We start from the raw sequence: 17,649 nt of genomic DNA, 5'->3' as shown, positions 1-17,649 counted from the left end.
GGACTTAAAATGCCGAATCCAAAAGCAAATCGCAACGCATATTGTGTAAAATTACAAAAGTCACTCTATGGCTTAAAACAGTCGGGTAGAATGTGGTATAACCGACTGAGTGAGTTTCTTATTCAGAAAGGATACTCAAATAATGATGATTGCCCTTGTGTATTTATAAAGAAATCCTCAAATGGATTTTGCATCATCTCAGTGTACATTGATGATCTCAATATCATTGGGAGTACACATGATATAGAAGAAGCACGCGATCATTTAATGACGTAATTTGAGATGAAAGATTTGGGAAAGACCAAATTTTGCTTAGGCATACAGCTTGAGCATCTTCCCTCAGGAATTTTAGTATACCAACCTGCTTATATTCAAAAGGTTTTGGAGAAATTTAATATGGATAAATCATATCCAACCAAAACACCCATGGTTGTTAGATCCCTTGATATGAATAAAGATCCTTTTAGACCTCGGGATGACGACGAAGAGATATTAGGACCTGAGTTCCCGTATCTCAGTGCTATTGGTGCGCTAATGTACCTTGCAAATTGCACCAGGCCTGATATTGCATTTGCGGTAAATTTACTAGCTAGACATAGCGCTGCTCCAACAAAACGTCATTGGACAGGAGTAAAGAATATCTTTAGATATTTACATGGCACAAAAGATCTTGGCTTATTCTATCAGAGAAACCAAGATATGACTATGGTAGGATATACTGACGCTGGCTATTTATCTGATCCTCACAATGCTAGGTCACAGACAGGTTTCGTATTCTTATATGGTGGAACTGCTTTTTCATGAAAGTCACAAAACAGACTCTCGTAGCAACTTCCACTAATCATTCTGAAATAATTGCATTATTTGAAGCATCAAAGGAATGTGTATGGCTTCGCAGGATGATTAACCACATTCAAACTTCGTGTGGTGTTGGTTCATTAGGATCACCAACTATTATCTATGAAGATAATGCAGCTTGCATTGCTCAAATGAAAATGGGTTATATAAAAAGTAATATCACAAAACATATTTCTCCTAAATTATTCTTTCCTCATTCATTACAGAAAGATGGAGAAATTGATATTTTGCAAACCAAATCATGTGATAATCTAGCAGATTTATTCACAGAGTCTTTACCAAATTCAACATTCCAGAAATGCATTCATGGAATTGGTATGAGACGACTTTGAGTTTTGCAAAGTTCAGGGGGAGAAATCTCCTGAAAATATAATCCTTTTAGTTATCAGCAGATAATGAATTCATGGCACATCTGATTGCACTCTTTTCATTATGGGTTTCTTTGAAAATTTTCTCATGATGTTTTAATGAGGCAAATATCTTCATAAAGATTATATGCTATACTTTCTATTTTTCCTATGAAGGTTTTTAAAGGAAAGTATCTAAAGCATGTTTATTGTTCTCTAACTCACTAATAATTTTCTCCTTCTTTGAAGGTTTTTCTCATATGAGTTATCGAGAGACAATAATCTCTATATGTTGCATCATTTTCTCCTTATTATTTTTCCCACTGGGTTTAAAGGAGTTTTAGCAACATATCTATACCATTCTCCTCATATTTTTTCCCACAGGGTTTTTGGAGGAGACTCTCAAGAGATGAATGATAAATATATAAGAAGCTTTCAAAGATGAATCAAAAGAAGAGACGTTGTACAAGGGGGAGTGTTGAGAACCGACATCAACGAAGCGGCTTTAGTGAATCGTCATTAGGAAACGTAGTTAGCGGTTATTAGTGTCCAAGCGTCGTACGGATGCATCTGTCCGTACAGGCGCCTCTTTGTATAGACGCCTTCACAATGCGTCCCAAATCTTGTATAAATATGTGATTCTCAATCAATGAAAGGATTAGATCATTCGTACAATCACTTTTACTTTTTACAAAATGGAGACAAACAACATGCTTGGATAATAAAATAGGTCACACACACAATAACAGTGACAAGCGGGAAATCGAAGGGTCAGCTTTAATTGATCAACAGAGACACGCTAAACATATCATCTGGTCAGTGAGAACTACCCCTCCATTTTGGTAATAGGAAAGAACCATCAGTGACCGGACCATTTGATATTGTGTGCGATAACTATCCTGCCTTGCCCAAAATTCGATATCACCGATTACAAAAGTCGTGGCTGCTAGGCATAGATGCACATCACTAACGCGTGGCAAGTGGCCAGTCAGTGACGAGGGGTTGGTAATATGACGATCTGTAGTAGTGTGCATCGTTTTGGAAGCTTCCATCAGTTTTGGGAAGCTTCCAACCATTTTTTCTACTTACGTATTTGTTCTTTTCTTTTTGGTTTTGTATTTCCTCTTTTTTATTGTTTCTTTTCTTTCAATCAGATTTTGACTTTTCAAATTGGTGAACACTTATTCGAATTCACAAACATTTTCCAAATTTGCAAAACTTGCTCGAACCACCAAACATATTGGGAAATCACAAATAGTTTTTCAAATTTATGACTTTTTAAATAAGTAAGCATTTCGAAATTATGATTTTTTGAATTTATATTTTTTCTCAAATTCACAAATATTTTTAAAACTTTGCATCGTTTTCTGAATCTATAGTTTTTGCAAAATTTGAACATTCAAATGCATGAACTTTTAAGATTTTTTGAGCACTTGCTTTTCAAATTTGCGTCATGTTTAGAATTTATGATTTTTTTAAAATCATTCATACCTTTTAAATTTGTGAACCTTTTATGAATTAGCGACCATTTCAAAATTAACAAAACCAATATGGAATTTGTGACCATATTTTGAATTAAAGAATATTTTTCAAATTTAAGGTCTTTTTTGAATTCACAGTTCTTTTCATATTGGCGAACAATTGTTGAATTCACAAACATTTTCAAATTTTAAAATATTTTCTGAATTTGGGAACATTTTGTATTTTTTAAATCACGAACAATTTTTGAGGTCTATAATATTAGTACAAATTTGTGAATCTTCTTTTGAAATTATTGAAGACTTTTCTACGAGATTGCATTTTGCATATTCACGGATTTTTTAGTGTGATTTTTTTCATATTCTTGATCATATTAAAAATTCGTGACTATTTTTTTGCAATTTTTAGTTCTTAAGCTATTTTCATATTCACTAGTACTTTCGAAATACAAGAACATTTTTGGAATAACATAGTACTAGTTTTTATAAAAAAAATTCAGGTTCGTGAACAACTTAATTAGACACCGTTTGAAAAATAAGGATTTTTTTTTCAATTCACAAACATTTTTTGAAATTCAGGAAAACAAATTATATCCCGATTGTTCTTTTGAATTAATCAACTTTTTTGAATTCATGATCAATTTTTTCGATAATTGTGCATATTGAATTTGTCAGTTTTTTTGCTAAATTGTCAGACCTATTTTTAATTTGAGGTTTTATTTTCAACTTCCCGATTTTGTTTATTTAGAGAGCATTTTTCATTTTCGTGAATCTCTTTCAAATCATGGTAAAAAACTGCATTGACAAACATTTTTAAAATTCATGAAATTGCATTCGCAAATAATTTTCAAACTAGTTAACAATTCTCATATTTACCAATATCTTTCAAACTCGTGCACATTTTTAATAACACATAGGCTGGTTTATTTATTCTTGATTCATTTTTCAAATTCGTGGACATTTTCTGAATTATTGACCATTTAATGAAATTCAAGAAAATTGTTTCAAAAGATGTAAATTTTTTGAATGTAGGGATCTTTTTTCAATGCATGTACTTTTGGTGAATTCATGAGTAATTTGCAAATGTGTGAACTGTTTTCAAATTCATGAACTTATTTTTAATTTGTGAAATGTTTTGAATTCATTAACATTTCTTCAGAGTTATGCATTTTTTAATTCACCAAAATCTTTTCTAGTTCCCAAAAACATTTTGAATTAGGGAGCATTTTTGGTATTCGTGAACACTTTTAAAATTTGAGAAAAAAATTGCATTCGGATTTGGGAATTTTAAGAAATTCAAAAATTGTTTTTGAATTCACAAATAATTTCAAAGTGAACAATATTCATATTGGTGAATGTTTTTCAAAGTTTTGCATATTGTTTTAGCAGCACATAAGCTGGTTTATTTTTGAAGTGTATGTTGACTGTAGTAATGTGACAATGAATTTTGAAAAGGTACTTTTTTGGGGGGTATTTGGAAAGGGAACTACTCCCTCCGTCTCATAATGTAGGACATTTTTTGACTCAAGTGTAGTGTCAAAAAAACGTCTTACATACATTATGAGCCGGGGGAGATTGCAGCAGCAAGGCGACGTAGGCGAGCGTGGTTCACGGGCTGGCCCAATAGACGACGTGGACGACGAGGCGAGATGGTCGGTAACTTTTCTTGTTTTTTACTCAAAACAAGAAAAAACTAGGAAATCGTTACGGAAAAGGAATCTTGGTCCGTACATCGTCTCATCAGGCAGGCTGGCCACAGCCCCCTAAACCCATCATCGTATTCGTATGCTATATAAATCGTGCAAATCGTTTGAGTTACGGAAAAGGAATCTTGTTCCGTACGTGCTGTGGGCAGCTGAGCGCGCGGCGTCAAACCCCTAACGTCCTCGGCTCCGACAGCATTAGCACGTGCCGGCCGCGATCACCCGTCGTCGCCCGCCATGGACGCGTCAACGTCGTCCACCGCCATGCTGCTGGAGGCGTCAACGTCGTCGCAGCAGCAGCCCGGCGAGGCGCCGCTGTACCCGTACCTGGACGTCCCCGGCGTCCGGTTCGTCCCCACCGACCAGGAGCTCATCCTCTGCTACCTCCGGAGCAAGCTGCGCGGCGATCCGCCCCCGACCTCGCTCGTGCGCGACGACGACGTGTACGCGGAGCACCCCGAGTATCTTAGTGAGTTCTTGGCTTCTTGCTCAATGCCCACCGTCTTTTCTCTCCAAGACAAGAAGATTCCGATCGATCGTGATCTTCTTGATTGAGTTCTTGATGGCCGTGTAAATTGGTTTGGTTTTGGCAGCGACGAGGCTGGGCCCGAGCGTGGAGGACTACTGGTACGTGTTCACGCAGAGGAGCCGCAAGTACGCCAAGGGGGGGCGGCCGAGCCGGAGCACGGGCGACACGGGCCGCTGGAAGTCGGTGGGCAAGAACACGCCTGTCACCTACGGGAAGGAGAAGGCGACGATCGGGTTCAGGAACTCGCTGGCGTACGAGGTGTTCGTCCGCGACGATGGCGGCGACTCCAAGAAGAAGCGGATAGAGAAGACGGAGTGGAAGATGACCGAGTTCGTGGACGTCGACTCCAACAGGCCCGTCTCGTCCGGCTCCAACTTCATGCTGGTCAGCCATAGATCATCATCTCATCATCTCATCATCTCATGCCATGCCATGCATGCCCATCTAATTTGGTACCTAGCTAGCGTCTCTGTGTTTGATCATTGATGGTGTGTTTTGCTTGCAGCTCAACGACTGGGTGCTGTGCAGGATAACGCGCAAGCCGGAGAAGAAGAAGGGGGAGGAGGAGGATCCCGGCGCTTCTCCGGCGGACGAGGTGGTGGAGGAGGAGGAGCACGAGCCGTCATCGATGATGCTCGCCGACGAGCCGCTGACGGACACCAGCCCCGACACGTCGCAGCAAGCGCAGGTGACGGCGCCTGCCGGCCTCTTAGGCAACGGCGCCAACTGGTCGGACAGCACCGCCGACAGCCAGGCCGGACGATCCGGCTCCGGCTCCGACCCCCAAAAGACTGCCGACGACGACCCGTTCGAGTCTCTTGATCTGGGGCCCTTGCCGAGTGGGAACAGTCGTGACCATGTCTTCACGATTGATCCATGGGCCTGGAACCTGTATTATCCAGAGGGCACCGATATTGATTCGTCCGGCAGCCGGCTCCGAACGCCCAGCGACCCTGATCCGATGGAGATCCCGTCGGAACCACCTGCTTATCATCCTCAGCCTCGGCACGTCGTCACTGATCTTCCCTCCTCCTCCGCCGGCGGTCTTGATGAACTCACCAAGGTGATTCGCAAGAGAAAAGAACACGCCAGGGCGAGCGGCGACGACGCCGGGAAGAAGGGCAACGCGGCAGTGAAGAAGAGCTCCGGGCGTGCAAAGCCAGACGGCCAAAACTAATTCTGTGCAATGCATACATTTGTAGATAAACCCTCTCCTGTTCGACGAATTGCCGGAGCTCCTGGCGTTTCGGGTTTTCCGTAGGACATTTTTTTGTTGACAATAGGTGCTTATTCGCTGCTAGTGGAGCAGTTCATATTTAAGAGTTCATGACATGGATACAATGGTGGTCTGTTTAGGTAATTAGGTGTGCTTGTGCTGGATTTTAATTAGCAAGGCATCTTTGAACTGTAGGATTCTCATAGCAATTTTGCAAGGTTCAGTATGCCTTTTGTGATGTTTTTTTTAATTATCACCACAAGGGGCCGTTTGAGTCATATACTTCGAGATTGAGTTTGACAAATTCCTCTATCTCCAGAAGTTCAAACTTCAGTACAGTCGCAAAAATAAAAAGAAGTTCAAATTTCAGTAGTACTACTAGTTTTTTTTATCTCGTGTGCTCAAACCATAAGCCTCGGCTTAACACAACTTGCGGCCCACTCGACAGTCCCCAGCCATGGCGGGGAAGCAGTTCCCCTCCCTCGCGCACGCGCGCCGCGCCTCCTCCCGCTGCCTGCTCGCCGTCGGCGCCCTCCTCGTCTTCTCCGCCGTCTACTTCCTCCTCCTCTCCCCCTCGCCGCCGCGCCCCGTCGCCAGCCCACTCTCCAACCCTAGCACCACCACCTCCTTCGTCGCCTCCCTCGACCGCTTCCTCGACTCCCCGCACCACCCCGCCGCCTCCTCCGCGGCGCCCGGGGATCTCGACGCCGCGATCCGGAGCGAGGAGGAGGCCCGGCTGTACGGGGACCCCCGGGGCGCGTGGCCAGCGGCGCCCGCGCCGCTCAGGGTCTACGTGTACGAGATGCCGCGCAAGTTCACCTACGACCTGCTCAGGCTGTTCAGGGACTCGTACCGCGACACCGCCAACCTCACCTCCAACGGGAGCCCCGTGCACAGGCTCATCGAGCAGGTGGGCGAGCGGTGAGATCGATTTGTATCACCTCGCATCGTTTTATTTTGATGATGCCGCGAGATCTCCTTGTTCCCAGATTTGGCCGCAGACAGCTTTTAGTTTGTAGAATGCGGGACATTTAATTGTCAGGGGTGAAGACATGGAGTACATTGATGCGGATAGCTTGGTTGCTGGTTGAAAATGGGTGGATTAGTGTGGTATAATGCAGCATTACTATATTCCTCTGTGATAAATCTGTTCTCTGATGCGTTCGGAAGATTTCAAGTGTTTCTGAGTTGAGCTGTATGCTAGTATGTTGGATCTCATAGATATGTGCTGATCCGCTATAGGATTTCTCGGTATCTGTGGTATTCTTGTGACCCAATGCTGCTAAGTAATGCCACAAGCTTCTCGACTGGATCTTATATAAAGTAGTTTTTGCGATGTAGCAATTTAATTTTACAGCTTGAACATAGAAATTGAAGATTGGGATTTGCATCTCTGTCTTGTGATGATATATGGGGACCTTGAAACTGGTCCTCTTGGTCCTAGATGTAGAAACTTGCCAATTCTTACAAGATTCAAACATAAGGATGCTTATCATTTGCTGACGATCTTCCAATCTCTTTTGAGATCATAAAACACTTACTGGAATGGATTAATAAATATAAATAGTTTACTTCTTGCTGATATCGTGTTTCCATATAGCCCGAAACGGTGAACTGAGATAGCACGCACTAGTATTGGCTGGAATATGAAAAGTGTGTGCACTGCCTGTCTAGATCTACCTTCTCTGGATGTTACAAATTAATACATCAGTTTACCAACACAGTTTTGTTAAATATCTGTACACTAAGTAATATTGCAGCATTATGCATTTCGAACTTACCATTTGTCTGGTTTTACTGTCTAAATTGATCTCCATTCAAATATGCAGCATTCTATTGACTACTGGCTGTGGGCTGATCTCATTGCTCCTGAATCACAAAGACTTTTGAAGAATGTTATCAGGGTTGAGCGGCAAGAAGAAGCAGACATTTTCTACGTTCCATTTTTCACAACAATCAGTTACTTCTTGCTGGAGAAACAAGAATGCAAGGCACTTTATAGGGTGTGCGAGCATTTCTCAAGGTTTAATTTTTTAGCTAGTATTTGTTGTAGGACATATGGCCAAGCTAAACTTTGATTCTTCAGACTATCTGCCTGACATCAATTATTAAGAAAATTTATTCGTTTCTGGATCACACCAGAAATCATAATAACACACGCCATGGAGTGAACTCAATACTCTATGACTATCTGTAATTGTTTTTTTGGGGGGTTCACCTGACTAGGAAATATCCAACTCTCTGTCCAGATAGCAAATTATTAATTGTTCTGTTCATCCCTATTTACATCCAAGATGATCTTACCATTACTTCCCTGGAATTAGGAAGCTTTGAAGTGGATGACTGATCAACCTGCTTGGCAACGTTCAGAAGGCAGAGATCATGTTATTCCTGTTCATCACCCATGGTCTTTTAAGTCAGTCCGAAGATTTGTGAAGAAAGCAATGTGGCTTCTACCTGATATGGATTCTACTGGGAACTGGTATGGTCTTCATTCCTTCATTGTTCGCCACGTTGCCTCTATGCTGCTTGCATACATCAGTTGAGCAACACAACTCATGTTTCCACCTTATATCAGGTATAAACCTGGGCAAGTTTATCTGGAAAAGGATGTTATCCTTCCATATGTCCCAAATGTTGACCTTTGTGATTATAAGTGTGTGTCAGAAACTCAATCTAAAAGAAGTACATTGCTGTTTTTCCGAGGAAGACTTAAAAGAAATGCTGTAAGTTTCTTGCTACTATTTCAAGCTTTTGACAAAATCAGATCTATATATGCATGTGATAGTCCACTTTTTGTTGTCTTATTTGCCTTTTGATCTTCCATCTTGTTGACCTTGTTAGGGTGGGAAGATACGCAGTAAGCTTGTGGCAGAATTACAAAACATAGAAGACATAATCATAGAAGAAGGGTCTGCTGGGGCTAAGGGGAAAGTAGCAGCTCAGACTGGCATGCGCAAGTCTCTCTTTTGCTTGAATCCTGCTGGGGACACTCCATCTTCTGCTCGCCTGTTTGATGCAATTGTTAGTGGATGTATCCCAGTTATAATCAGCGATGAACTAGAGCTTCCTTTTGAAGGAATACTTGACTACAGTAAGGTATAGTTGACCCATTGTTCTACAACATGCCTTAACATTCTCCATAATTTGAAGCATGAAGGTTCGCAAAGACTGTTGATATATCTTACCGGAGCTCCAAAACTTTACCGGTTACCTGAAAAAATAGGATATTTTTCTAGTTGAATCTCATGAATAACAAACAAATATATCCATATTACTGAGTTACTAACAAGTAACAGGACTGGGCTCTATGTTTGAATGACACTGACAGTTGTAGAATTAGTGATACCTATCTTTTGACATATACCAATTTCTCTGCATCAATAGTGTTTCTGAAGCTTGTGTAAAAGTTGGCACGGTATCTATGAAATCACTGTACCTAAGGATTATTTTATTTTCTACTCCCTCCGTTCCTAAATATTTGTCTTTTTAGAGATTTCAAATGGACTATCACATACGGATGTATAGACATATTTTAGAGTGTAGATTCACTCATTTTGCTCCGTATGTAGTCACTTGTTGAAATCTCTAGAAAGACAAATATTTAGGAACGGAGGGAGTATATATACTTGCACTGTGAGATAAACCGAGAAGATGCGTTGGTGATATCGGTCACTATGAATTATAAAAATGGTGCGTGAGCAATATCAATCAATTGTAAACTATAGTAAAGATGTCTATATAGATGTGCACATGTGTGGGCATGCACGAAAAGCTTATACATTCAGTCTATTGGAGATGCATATATTATATCCCATCAAGATTTAATTTTAATTTTTTATTGTAGCATGATGATTATGTATTTTTGCCTCACCATTAGTCATCGGCATTGGTCTGCTGCATTTGGAGACACAAGTTTTTGTAGTGTGAAATAATTGCCTGTTACTTCATTGTGCAGATAGCATTGTTTGTTTCATCAACTGATGCTGTGCAACCTGGCTGGCTGGTGAAGTACCTAAGAGGCATCGATGCCAAAAGAGTCAGGGAGATGCAATCCAATCTTCTCAAGGTTTGCTCTTATTTAAAACCTAAATACGATTTAAGGGTATGCTTGGTTTGAACCCAAGTTCAGACTACCAAAAGTTTGGCTAGCCAAAATTTCAGTGAAGGTTATGCTTGCCCATGATTTGAACAATGTTGCCAAGAAAAACAAACTAGAGTGTGCTAGTTAGTTGGTATGGGCAATGCCAATTTTGGTGATTTTGGGCACCGACCAAATATACCCTTAAGTTTCTTGGAAGACCCATCTTGACTATTTTTACTCGTGGTGCATTGACAGTACTCGAAGCATTTTCTATATTCAAGTCCTGCTCAGCCCCTTGGACCAGAAGACCTTACATGGAGAATGGTAATTCCCTGACATTCTTCTAGAGTTGTTCAGCCTATTATACTCGCGAAATAGAAGTGTTTCTGCTTCTACATCGGTTCAATGTTGTGAGCCCAACACTTTTAAGGCCAATTATTTTATCTGCAGTTTCGTTCCTTGTGTAAATGTTGGGACTTAACAGATACAGTAATCTTCGCTATAACAGTTTATCCGTTCCATGCCCGAAATGCAGATTGCTGGCAAGCTGGTGAACATCAAGTTGCATATTCAGCGGTCGCGGCGCGTGGTCAGAGAATCAAGAAGCGTATGCACATGTGAGTGTAGAGTCGGGAACACCACGAGGATGCTCTGAACCAGCTTTTTCTTTGTGTTTTCCAGTTCACTTATCGCAGTAGCTCTTCTCTACCTGTCATTGGCATGAGTTTTGCACAGCTGCTACACTCCCTTGTAAATTGTACTTGAAAAATCTAGCGTTAGTTTGTAAGTGATGCAAATCTAGCGTTAGTTTGTAAGTGATGCTCCAGTTGGAGAATTAATTCAGAATTTTAAGATATGCAGTGTGCTACATCGCTTTTATGGCCAAGGGCCCAAGGCCTAAAGATCCTGGTGTGGATGTATTCCCTCCGTTTTTATTTACTCTGCATATTAGAGTTGACTGAAGTCAAACTTCGTAAAGTTTGACCAAGTTTATAGAAAAAAGTACAAACATTTGCTATAACAATCTATATGATGTGAAGGTACATTCAATAATAAATATAATAGTATTGATTTATTATTGTATATGTTAATATTTTTATTTATAAATTTTGTCAAAGTTTACAAAGCTTGACTTTGACTAAAGCTAATACATGAACTAATTAAAAATGGAGGGAGTACCTTATTCATAGCCCAGAGACCCTTGCAGTTATTATAAACATTAAAAAGCAATTATCAGGGAATTTCCACAGAACTGGCGATGCATACCACATAAATTTCAACCAGTTCTACTCCCTCCGTTTGGGTTTATGAGGTCTCTGGCCATGAATTTGATCAACAAAAAATGAGTTGTATGCTACAAAAGTTATGCCATTGAAAACTTCTTTTGAATGTGAAGATTCAAAGGTGTAACTTTTGTAGCATATATAAATCCAAACAGAACTCAACATAGAACAACTGTGGCAGGAAATTCAAGTTTTTAAAGCCAGCCCACTGGTCTGAACATACTCGACAATGGCGCAATAGGCATATTGGTCGCTAAGAGTTTTGGTTCGACTTGACCAAAATACTAAGGTTATCATACAAAATTGACCTCACAAGGCCTACGGTCACAGAATCACAAGAAGCTACTTTGTCCTTGTGTGACAATGGGCATTGCAGAGCTTGACATAAGTCTACTATCTCCACTACGGCGCAGTCATGAGGGGAGCCATCTTAGAAGCTCCTACCTCTGTCAGACTTCAGCACACTTCCCTTCTTCTAGGTACCACCAGAACGGCCAAAAAATGATCTGCAAAGGACTAGCACAAGTTAGGTTCACAGAAAGTCGAGGCGGGCTAGTTTACAAACATCAGAAACTATTATTACACAAGTAAAGCAACAGCTGCAAGTTTATGGTGTAAGAATTTGTTAATAGAGTAATCCTAAGCAGGATATGAAATACATCGACATATTATCATAAATACCTGACCCAAAATAATTTGTAGCAAGAAAAACTGGACCATGAAATGTCTCGAGTTCTTAACAGAGAAGCTGAAAATTTCTCAAGACACTAGACAGGAATTACATTGTTCGTTCTTAATAGAGAAGCTGAGAATTTCTTAAGACACTGGACAGGAATAACATTGTTCTTGTATGCATTCCTACATGCAACACTCTTAACACAGTTTCTGTGGAAGCACAAGTATTACAGCTACAGCGAAGATAAAGCACAAACATCCAACTAGTTGCTTGCTTATCGAATACGAACCAGATGCATGTAAATATGCATGACAAGTAGGGATGTCCAACAGCAAAGAGTAGTTAGATGTATGCATGATGCTCAATGCTGAGAATGGCATTCAGGTGAAGACTGTTTTTACCTAACAGATAGATTGGCATGTTGATAAGCAGAATGCACATCTTCCATAATCAGCAGAAATAGCCCCGGCAATTTGAGGATCCACAAAGGCATCTCTTAGCTCCAGGAGAACCTATACCACCAGAATCAGCTCCAATCTCACCATAGTCATAAGTCAGCTCTGTCATGGGAGGGATGTGCTTTAGCGCAAAGAACATGATATGTGGGTGACCGTCATCTCCATGGTCAAACTGAACTGGCTGCCAGAAGGCGTTAGGGGAGCAACTATGATTCATGAAACGTGAGATGTTTCCCATTTTCTTTGCGCTTATCTTGATGGGCAGTGGCTCAAAAGTATCAGCTGAATTATTTGTGACTTGCTCCCCCATCTGTTCAGGTACATAATCCCATTTTAATGTCTTCTCACCAGGACGCACAGTCTGAAAAAGGTAATCATCTTCATCTTCACCATCCAAATTCCTTTTACTCTCATCAATAACCTCGCCAACATACTCGCAGATAAATGAGCCAGCCCGTATAGGATCCCATGAACGAAGACCCCAGCCTCGATTTCCTGTCCTAAAGATCTCAAAGTGAACCCTAATCCCCTTCTGTGTCACCCTGTTACGGCAGTTAACTGAACACTGGCAAGATTCACCACATTCATATAGCCTATTCTTGCGGCATACAAGCAATCCTGTTGAACTATAAGGTAAATTACCTCCATTAAACTCTGCACAATCACAATCGGTATCACTGGGCAGACAAGCATTGAGGCATGAACAACCCTGTAATGGTTTCATAGAACTTAGTGGCTTTGGGTATTTGACCTGGGTAATATAGGTGAAAAGGCCTGGTCCTTTCTCACTGTCAACATCATTGACAAGACACACCGGAAGATTTTCAGTACCAGATGATAGATCAGGGTGTAGAACTCTGCCTCTAGTTGCTGGATTCTCTACCCATTTCCGGGACATCTTCCAGATTGACATTCCCTCGGGTTGTCCTGGCTCCCTCAGCAGCTTGTACTTGAAGCAATTGATCCCAGTCTTTGTTCTCTCCTTCCAGGACTCATGGATCTTATAGAGGCCATCATACATATAAACCTTCCCACCCAAGCTACCTGGATCTTTAAATCCCCGTACAACCCGGATCACATTCTTTCTCGACAGGCTCATCTGAAGAGCAAGGTTACCCCTCTCAAGCTTCTGGTCATGCATCTCCTCATTGTTCTTGCTACTACCTCCTGAACCGCTGTAGACTAGTGCGTCTGTAGCATCATCTTCATTCTCATAAACACCTGCAGCGACAATACATACTGCTACAGAATCATCACCCTTATCACCAAATGTGTGGGTCATATAATCAATTCCAGCCATGGTAGGAGTATGCAAGCCAATAATGCATAGCTCCATCCTGAAGTAGAAAATATCCCCTATCTCGATTCCAGGAACAACTCCAATCCTCTTACCGATGTTAGCCCTAAGATTACAGGCCATCATCGTGGCACCAATCTTAAGGTCTGGGCGTTTGGTACTCTCTTGTGCCTGATCCAATTGAAGATGTCTACGCCGCAGGGCCTCGAAGTTCATGAGAACCTCTTCCACAACTTCCCTGGGATTGCTGGATGAAAGGGGCACCGAGGTAAACTCATTGTCAGCACCAGCCTTCCTGTGAAAGGATTTGTTGCGTTTGGTCTTCACACCATTGTTGTCATCACTGCCCAAACCGCCGCTCATCTTATATCCAGTTAGGTGGGACGGCCTCTTGATCTTCCGCCCAGATGCTGACGTCTGGTTGCCAGTGAAATGCTCATTGTCATCGTCATCGTCATCCAGTGGTATAACAGGTGGCGGTGTCGGCCTGTAAGCTGATATAGGGATGACATCAATTGGGTTGTCAGCGCTGGCGCCAAGGTTTGTAGCCCCATTAGCAGCAGTCTGGCCTCCATTAGCAGCATACTTATCAGCAAAGGTGGTAGCCCGGCCTCCACCGGCATCCTGACCACGAGAAGATGCAGGTTGCCCTCTACCGGCATCCTGGCCACGGGAAGAGGCAGGCTGCCCTCCATAAGCATCTTGAGCACCGAAAGCGGCCGCGAATGACGTGAAAGCAGGATGGCCGGGAGCACCAAACCCCCCTGGAAACTGCCCAGCTGAAGTGACAAATATCAATGGTGGGGTGGTGTTGGGCACGTTAAACGTGTTGACCCCCAGGGGCGCAGGGAACATGGGAGCCAAAGTCCTCAGGGGCTGGATATCGAGGACATCCTGATCAGGAGTAGGCATGAAATTCGATGTCCGGTCCATGACGGCTCGCAGCAGCTGGATCCCTGCATCAAGCAAAGCATTGTTAGTGTCCATGACATAGCACATCGGCGTAGCTGCGTGGAAATGTAATAAAGTTTCTAACTTTAGGTTTCCTGACGGGCCACAGTAGTTCGAAATGCAAGAATCGAACCAACCAGGAGCAAAACCAAAACAAAATATAGATGATAATCGACATCGATTCCGCGAGCAAACGGATGGCAATCGAGCAAGCAGCAGTAAAAATGCCCAGGATTGTCGACGGAAACCCTAGGACGCGCCGCCGGCGAGCAAGCCCCAACCCGGCCGCCGGTCGGGGTGACCCGCCAGCCGGGCTCTCGAAAGCTGGGGTTTTGTGGGTGGCGGGGGGAGAGAGATCCCACGAACTCCGCCCCCGCGAACCAGCGCAACACTCGAAGAAATCGCAAACCATGTGCAGATTCGCAGCTCGAGTGGAGAAGAGCTCACCTTGGCGAGTATCCGGAGCTGATTCTAGGGGACGGAGGGAGCCATGGGGGCGGACAGCGGCTGCTCTGTTCAACTTCGGGCAGGGGGAGGGGAAATTTGGTGGGAGCAGTGTGGTCTGTGGGAGAGGATGGTTCGCCTGCTCTGGGCCTGTCCCACTAGTAGTGCTATACTACCCAAGAGGCGCGGCGGAGGGTCGCCACTGGTTTCCTCTCGCCCGTCGGATCAGAGAACCGACGCTTCAGATGCGATGGTACCCAACACCGAACGGCGTTGCTTGCTTTTCGCGCGTGTGTTTTTAGAGCATCTGCAACGGATTTATGTACTTCCTCCGATCACTTTTGTAAGTCATTTCAGACAACTTAAAATGGGCTATTTTATACATTGTCTGAAATGTCTTTAAGGTTTTATAAAAGTGAACAGAGGAAGTACAATACTCGCTCAATTTCGTGATGACCAAATTTGGCGGCATGTTAGGTTCTTGGGGTAAACGATAATTTTCTGGTGGTGATAAGAATTGGCAGAAATTTTTTGACTTCATATATGGTACCGAGAGCATCTACACTCGGGCGCCTCAAACCCGCCTCATACGCTCGGGCGGGTTGACCGGTCACATTTATTTATCCAGACGGACGCCTCAAACGGTTCTCATACGCGCGGGCTGACCGGCACCATCATATCTAACCCAAATATGAGGCGGATATGGGGCCACCCGCCATGTCGGACTGACAGAGGGGTCCCATGGGAAAACGCCCGAAAACCCGGCGGTCCGACGGACGCCGCGTTTATCGCCTCGATGTGAATGTCGCGTGGCGCCGCTCCGGCTCGCGGCCCAAGACCAAACCCAGCTATTTAAGTCGGCCGGCGTCCCACAACCCTAACACATCCACCTCTCCCCTCTTCGCGCCGCCAGTCTGAGCCCATGCACCTCCTCCCTCTCTCGCTCCGGCGCTCTGCCCATGGTCCGAGCTCCGCCCATACTCTGGCACTCCGCCATGGTCCGGAGGAAGATTACCTACTACGCCAATGCTGACGCCGGAGCGCCGCGCCGAGATCCAACAGGAGATCCGGGCGAGGCAAGCCGCGCGCGCCGCCCGCATTGCTGTCGTGCTGCCTCCGGACTCGCCGAAGCCGAAGGAGGAGGAGGAGCAGCCGGAGGAAGAGGAGAAGGAGGAGATGGCTTTAATGAAGGTGGAGGAGGTGGAAGAGGTGGAGCAACAGGAGCCGGAGTTGCTGGAGCAGCAGATGTCGGGCTTCAACATGGAGCAGGCGGAGATGGAGTTCGCCATCGCCCAGTCCAACGAGATGGCGGAGCAGCAGGCCATTCTGGAGTCTTTTAGTTTGCATGTCTTTGTATGGATTTAAGAATTTAGTATGAGATGTTCGTCTGCAACTGTGAAAATTTGAGGCATGACCAGCCAGTGCCCGTGGACGCGCCCTCGGGCATTTGAGGGGCCGGATTTGGCTATAGATGCTCTGACATGCTTAATATACTTTGGTCTAAAAATAAGATTGGTCCTCCTTTAGAAATGTCTAATTGGTCCATTTCCGCCTTAGGATATTTTTATAAATAGAAGATTGGAAAATGATTATTTTATAATTACCTAGCATGATATTTTGCTAGGGGGTTGTCGCCTTAAAACACAATGATGGGAGATATTTTAGATTTGCAAACATGTTTCTGTTGTGCATGTTTGGGATTGTGCCACACAATGTCTTACTTCCATGGGATTTGTGGACGTGGTTTTGTTTGATAGATGGCTAGAACTAGTTGATCTCTTAGAGCAATTCTAGCACGCTTATTCAAACGGACGGTGCTTTTGTCTGTCTTTTGTTCGTCTGGGTCGGCCGTCCGCTCGACGTCCGTCCTGTTTATTATTTGGGTCGATACTGCGTCCAATCCGCTGACCCATATTTGTTGGCGTGGCCGGCTGGCCGTCCTTTTTTAATAACTAGATGATATCCCGCACGTTGTTGCGGGAATATTTTGCAACATATTTCAATGTGACTCGTTGTATGAAACATGAATATTTAAAGTAATAATATAAAAGGCTAACAATAAAAATATATATAATTTATTGTGCTTGATTACTATATAGTTGTAAAATGTTTATTAAATGTATATAGCATAATAGAATGAAAACCTCATGTATGTTACATGTTGAGATAAGTCTTTTTTTCATGCATGTCATGATGAAGTGGCATGCTTGCATGTTGAGAGACATATGATAGTGGGGTGGACCTTTTCTCATGCCTGTTGTGCAATGATGTGGCATGCTTGCATGTTGAAAGAAATAGTTAGTGGGGGCCAGCTATTTAGATATA

The 17,649-nt window shown here is 43.2% G+C and overlaps 3 protein-coding genes across 3 annotated transcripts; 2 read left to right on the top strand and 1 right to left on the bottom strand.

Annotated features, from left to right (window-relative positions):
* The first annotated feature begins 4,650 nt into the window (after positions 1 to 4,650).
* Positions 4,651 to 6,092, top strand: LOC125548735 (NAC domain-containing protein 2-like). Its single transcript, XM_048712284.1, has 3 exons — positions 4,651 to 4,855; positions 4,980 to 5,299; positions 5,421 to 6,092. The coding sequence occupies exons 1-3, from the start codon at positions 4,651 to 4,653 to the stop codon at positions 6,090 to 6,092; spliced, it is 1,197 nt and encodes a 398-aa protein (XP_048568241.1).
* A 454-nt stretch (positions 6,093 to 6,546) lies between these two features.
* LOC125545089 (probable arabinosyltransferase ARAD1) lies at positions 6,547 to 11,131 on the top strand. The gene is made up of 8 exons (XM_048708952.1): positions 6,547 to 7,041; positions 7,961 to 8,134; positions 8,456 to 8,613; positions 8,710 to 8,857; positions 8,976 to 9,230; positions 10,090 to 10,200; positions 10,471 to 10,539; positions 10,751 to 11,131. Exons 1-8 carry the CDS (start codon positions 6,589 to 6,591, stop codon positions 10,868 to 10,870), a joined length of 1,488 nt encoding a protein of 495 aa, XP_048564909.1. The 5' UTR covers positions 6,547 to 6,588; the 3' UTR covers positions 10,871 to 11,131.
* A 531-nt stretch (positions 11,132 to 11,662) lies between these two features.
* Positions 11,663 to 15,461, bottom strand: LOC125545088 (histone-lysine N-methyltransferase, H3 lysine-9 specific SUVH1-like). Its single transcript, XM_048708951.1, has 3 exons — positions 15,328 to 15,461; positions 12,576 to 14,885; positions 11,663 to 12,004 (listed from the first exon to the last, which is right to left on the bottom strand). The coding sequence occupies exon 2, from the start codon at positions 14,860 to 14,862 to the stop codon at positions 12,625 to 12,627; it is 2,238 nt and encodes a 745-aa protein (XP_048564908.1). The 5' UTR covers positions 14,863 to 14,885; positions 15,328 to 15,461; the 3' UTR covers positions 11,663 to 12,004; positions 12,576 to 12,624.
* Positions 15,462 to 17,649: the final 2,188 nt, after the last annotated feature.

This window comes from Triticum urartu, chromosome 3 (assembly GCF_003073215.2).
Source record: "Triticum urartu cultivar G1812 chromosome 3, Tu2.1, whole genome shotgun sequence".
Taxonomy (NCBI): Eukaryota; Viridiplantae; Streptophyta; class Magnoliopsida; order Poales; family Poaceae; genus Triticum; species Triticum urartu.
The sequence above is the reverse complement of the archived record's forward strand: the minus strand, read 5'-3'. Positions and strand labels throughout refer to the sequence as shown.

Bases quoted from the DNA above. Each gene is read 5' to 3' on its own strand.
- LOC125548735 (XM_048712284.1), top strand. From the start codon at position 4,651: ATGCTGCTGGAGGCGTCAACGTCGTCGCAGCAGCAGCCCGGCGAGGCG. The intron at 4,856-4,979 runs GTGAGTTCTTGG...TGGTTTTGGCAG, and splicing joins GGAGCACCCCGAGTATCTTA to CGACGAGGCTGGGCCCGAGC. The intron at 5,300-5,420 runs GTCAGCCATAGA...TTTTGCTTGCAG, and splicing joins CCGGCTCCAACTTCATGCTG to CTCAACGACTGGGTGCTGTG.
- LOC125545089 (XM_048708952.1), top strand. From the start codon at position 6,589: ATGGCGGGGAAGCAGTTCCCCTCCCTCGCGCACGCGCGCCGCGCCTCC. The intron at 8,135-8,455 runs GTGTGCGAGCAT...CCCTGGAATTAG, and splicing joins AATGCAAGGCACTTTATAGG to GAAGCTTTGAAGTGGATGAC. The intron at 8,614-8,709 runs GTATGGTCTTCA...ACCTTATATCAG, and splicing joins ATGGATTCTACTGGGAACTG to GTATAAACCTGGGCAAGTTT.
- LOC125545088 (XM_048708951.1), bottom strand. From the start codon at position 14,862: ATGGACCGGACATCGAATTTCATGCCTACTCCTGATCAGGATGTCCTC.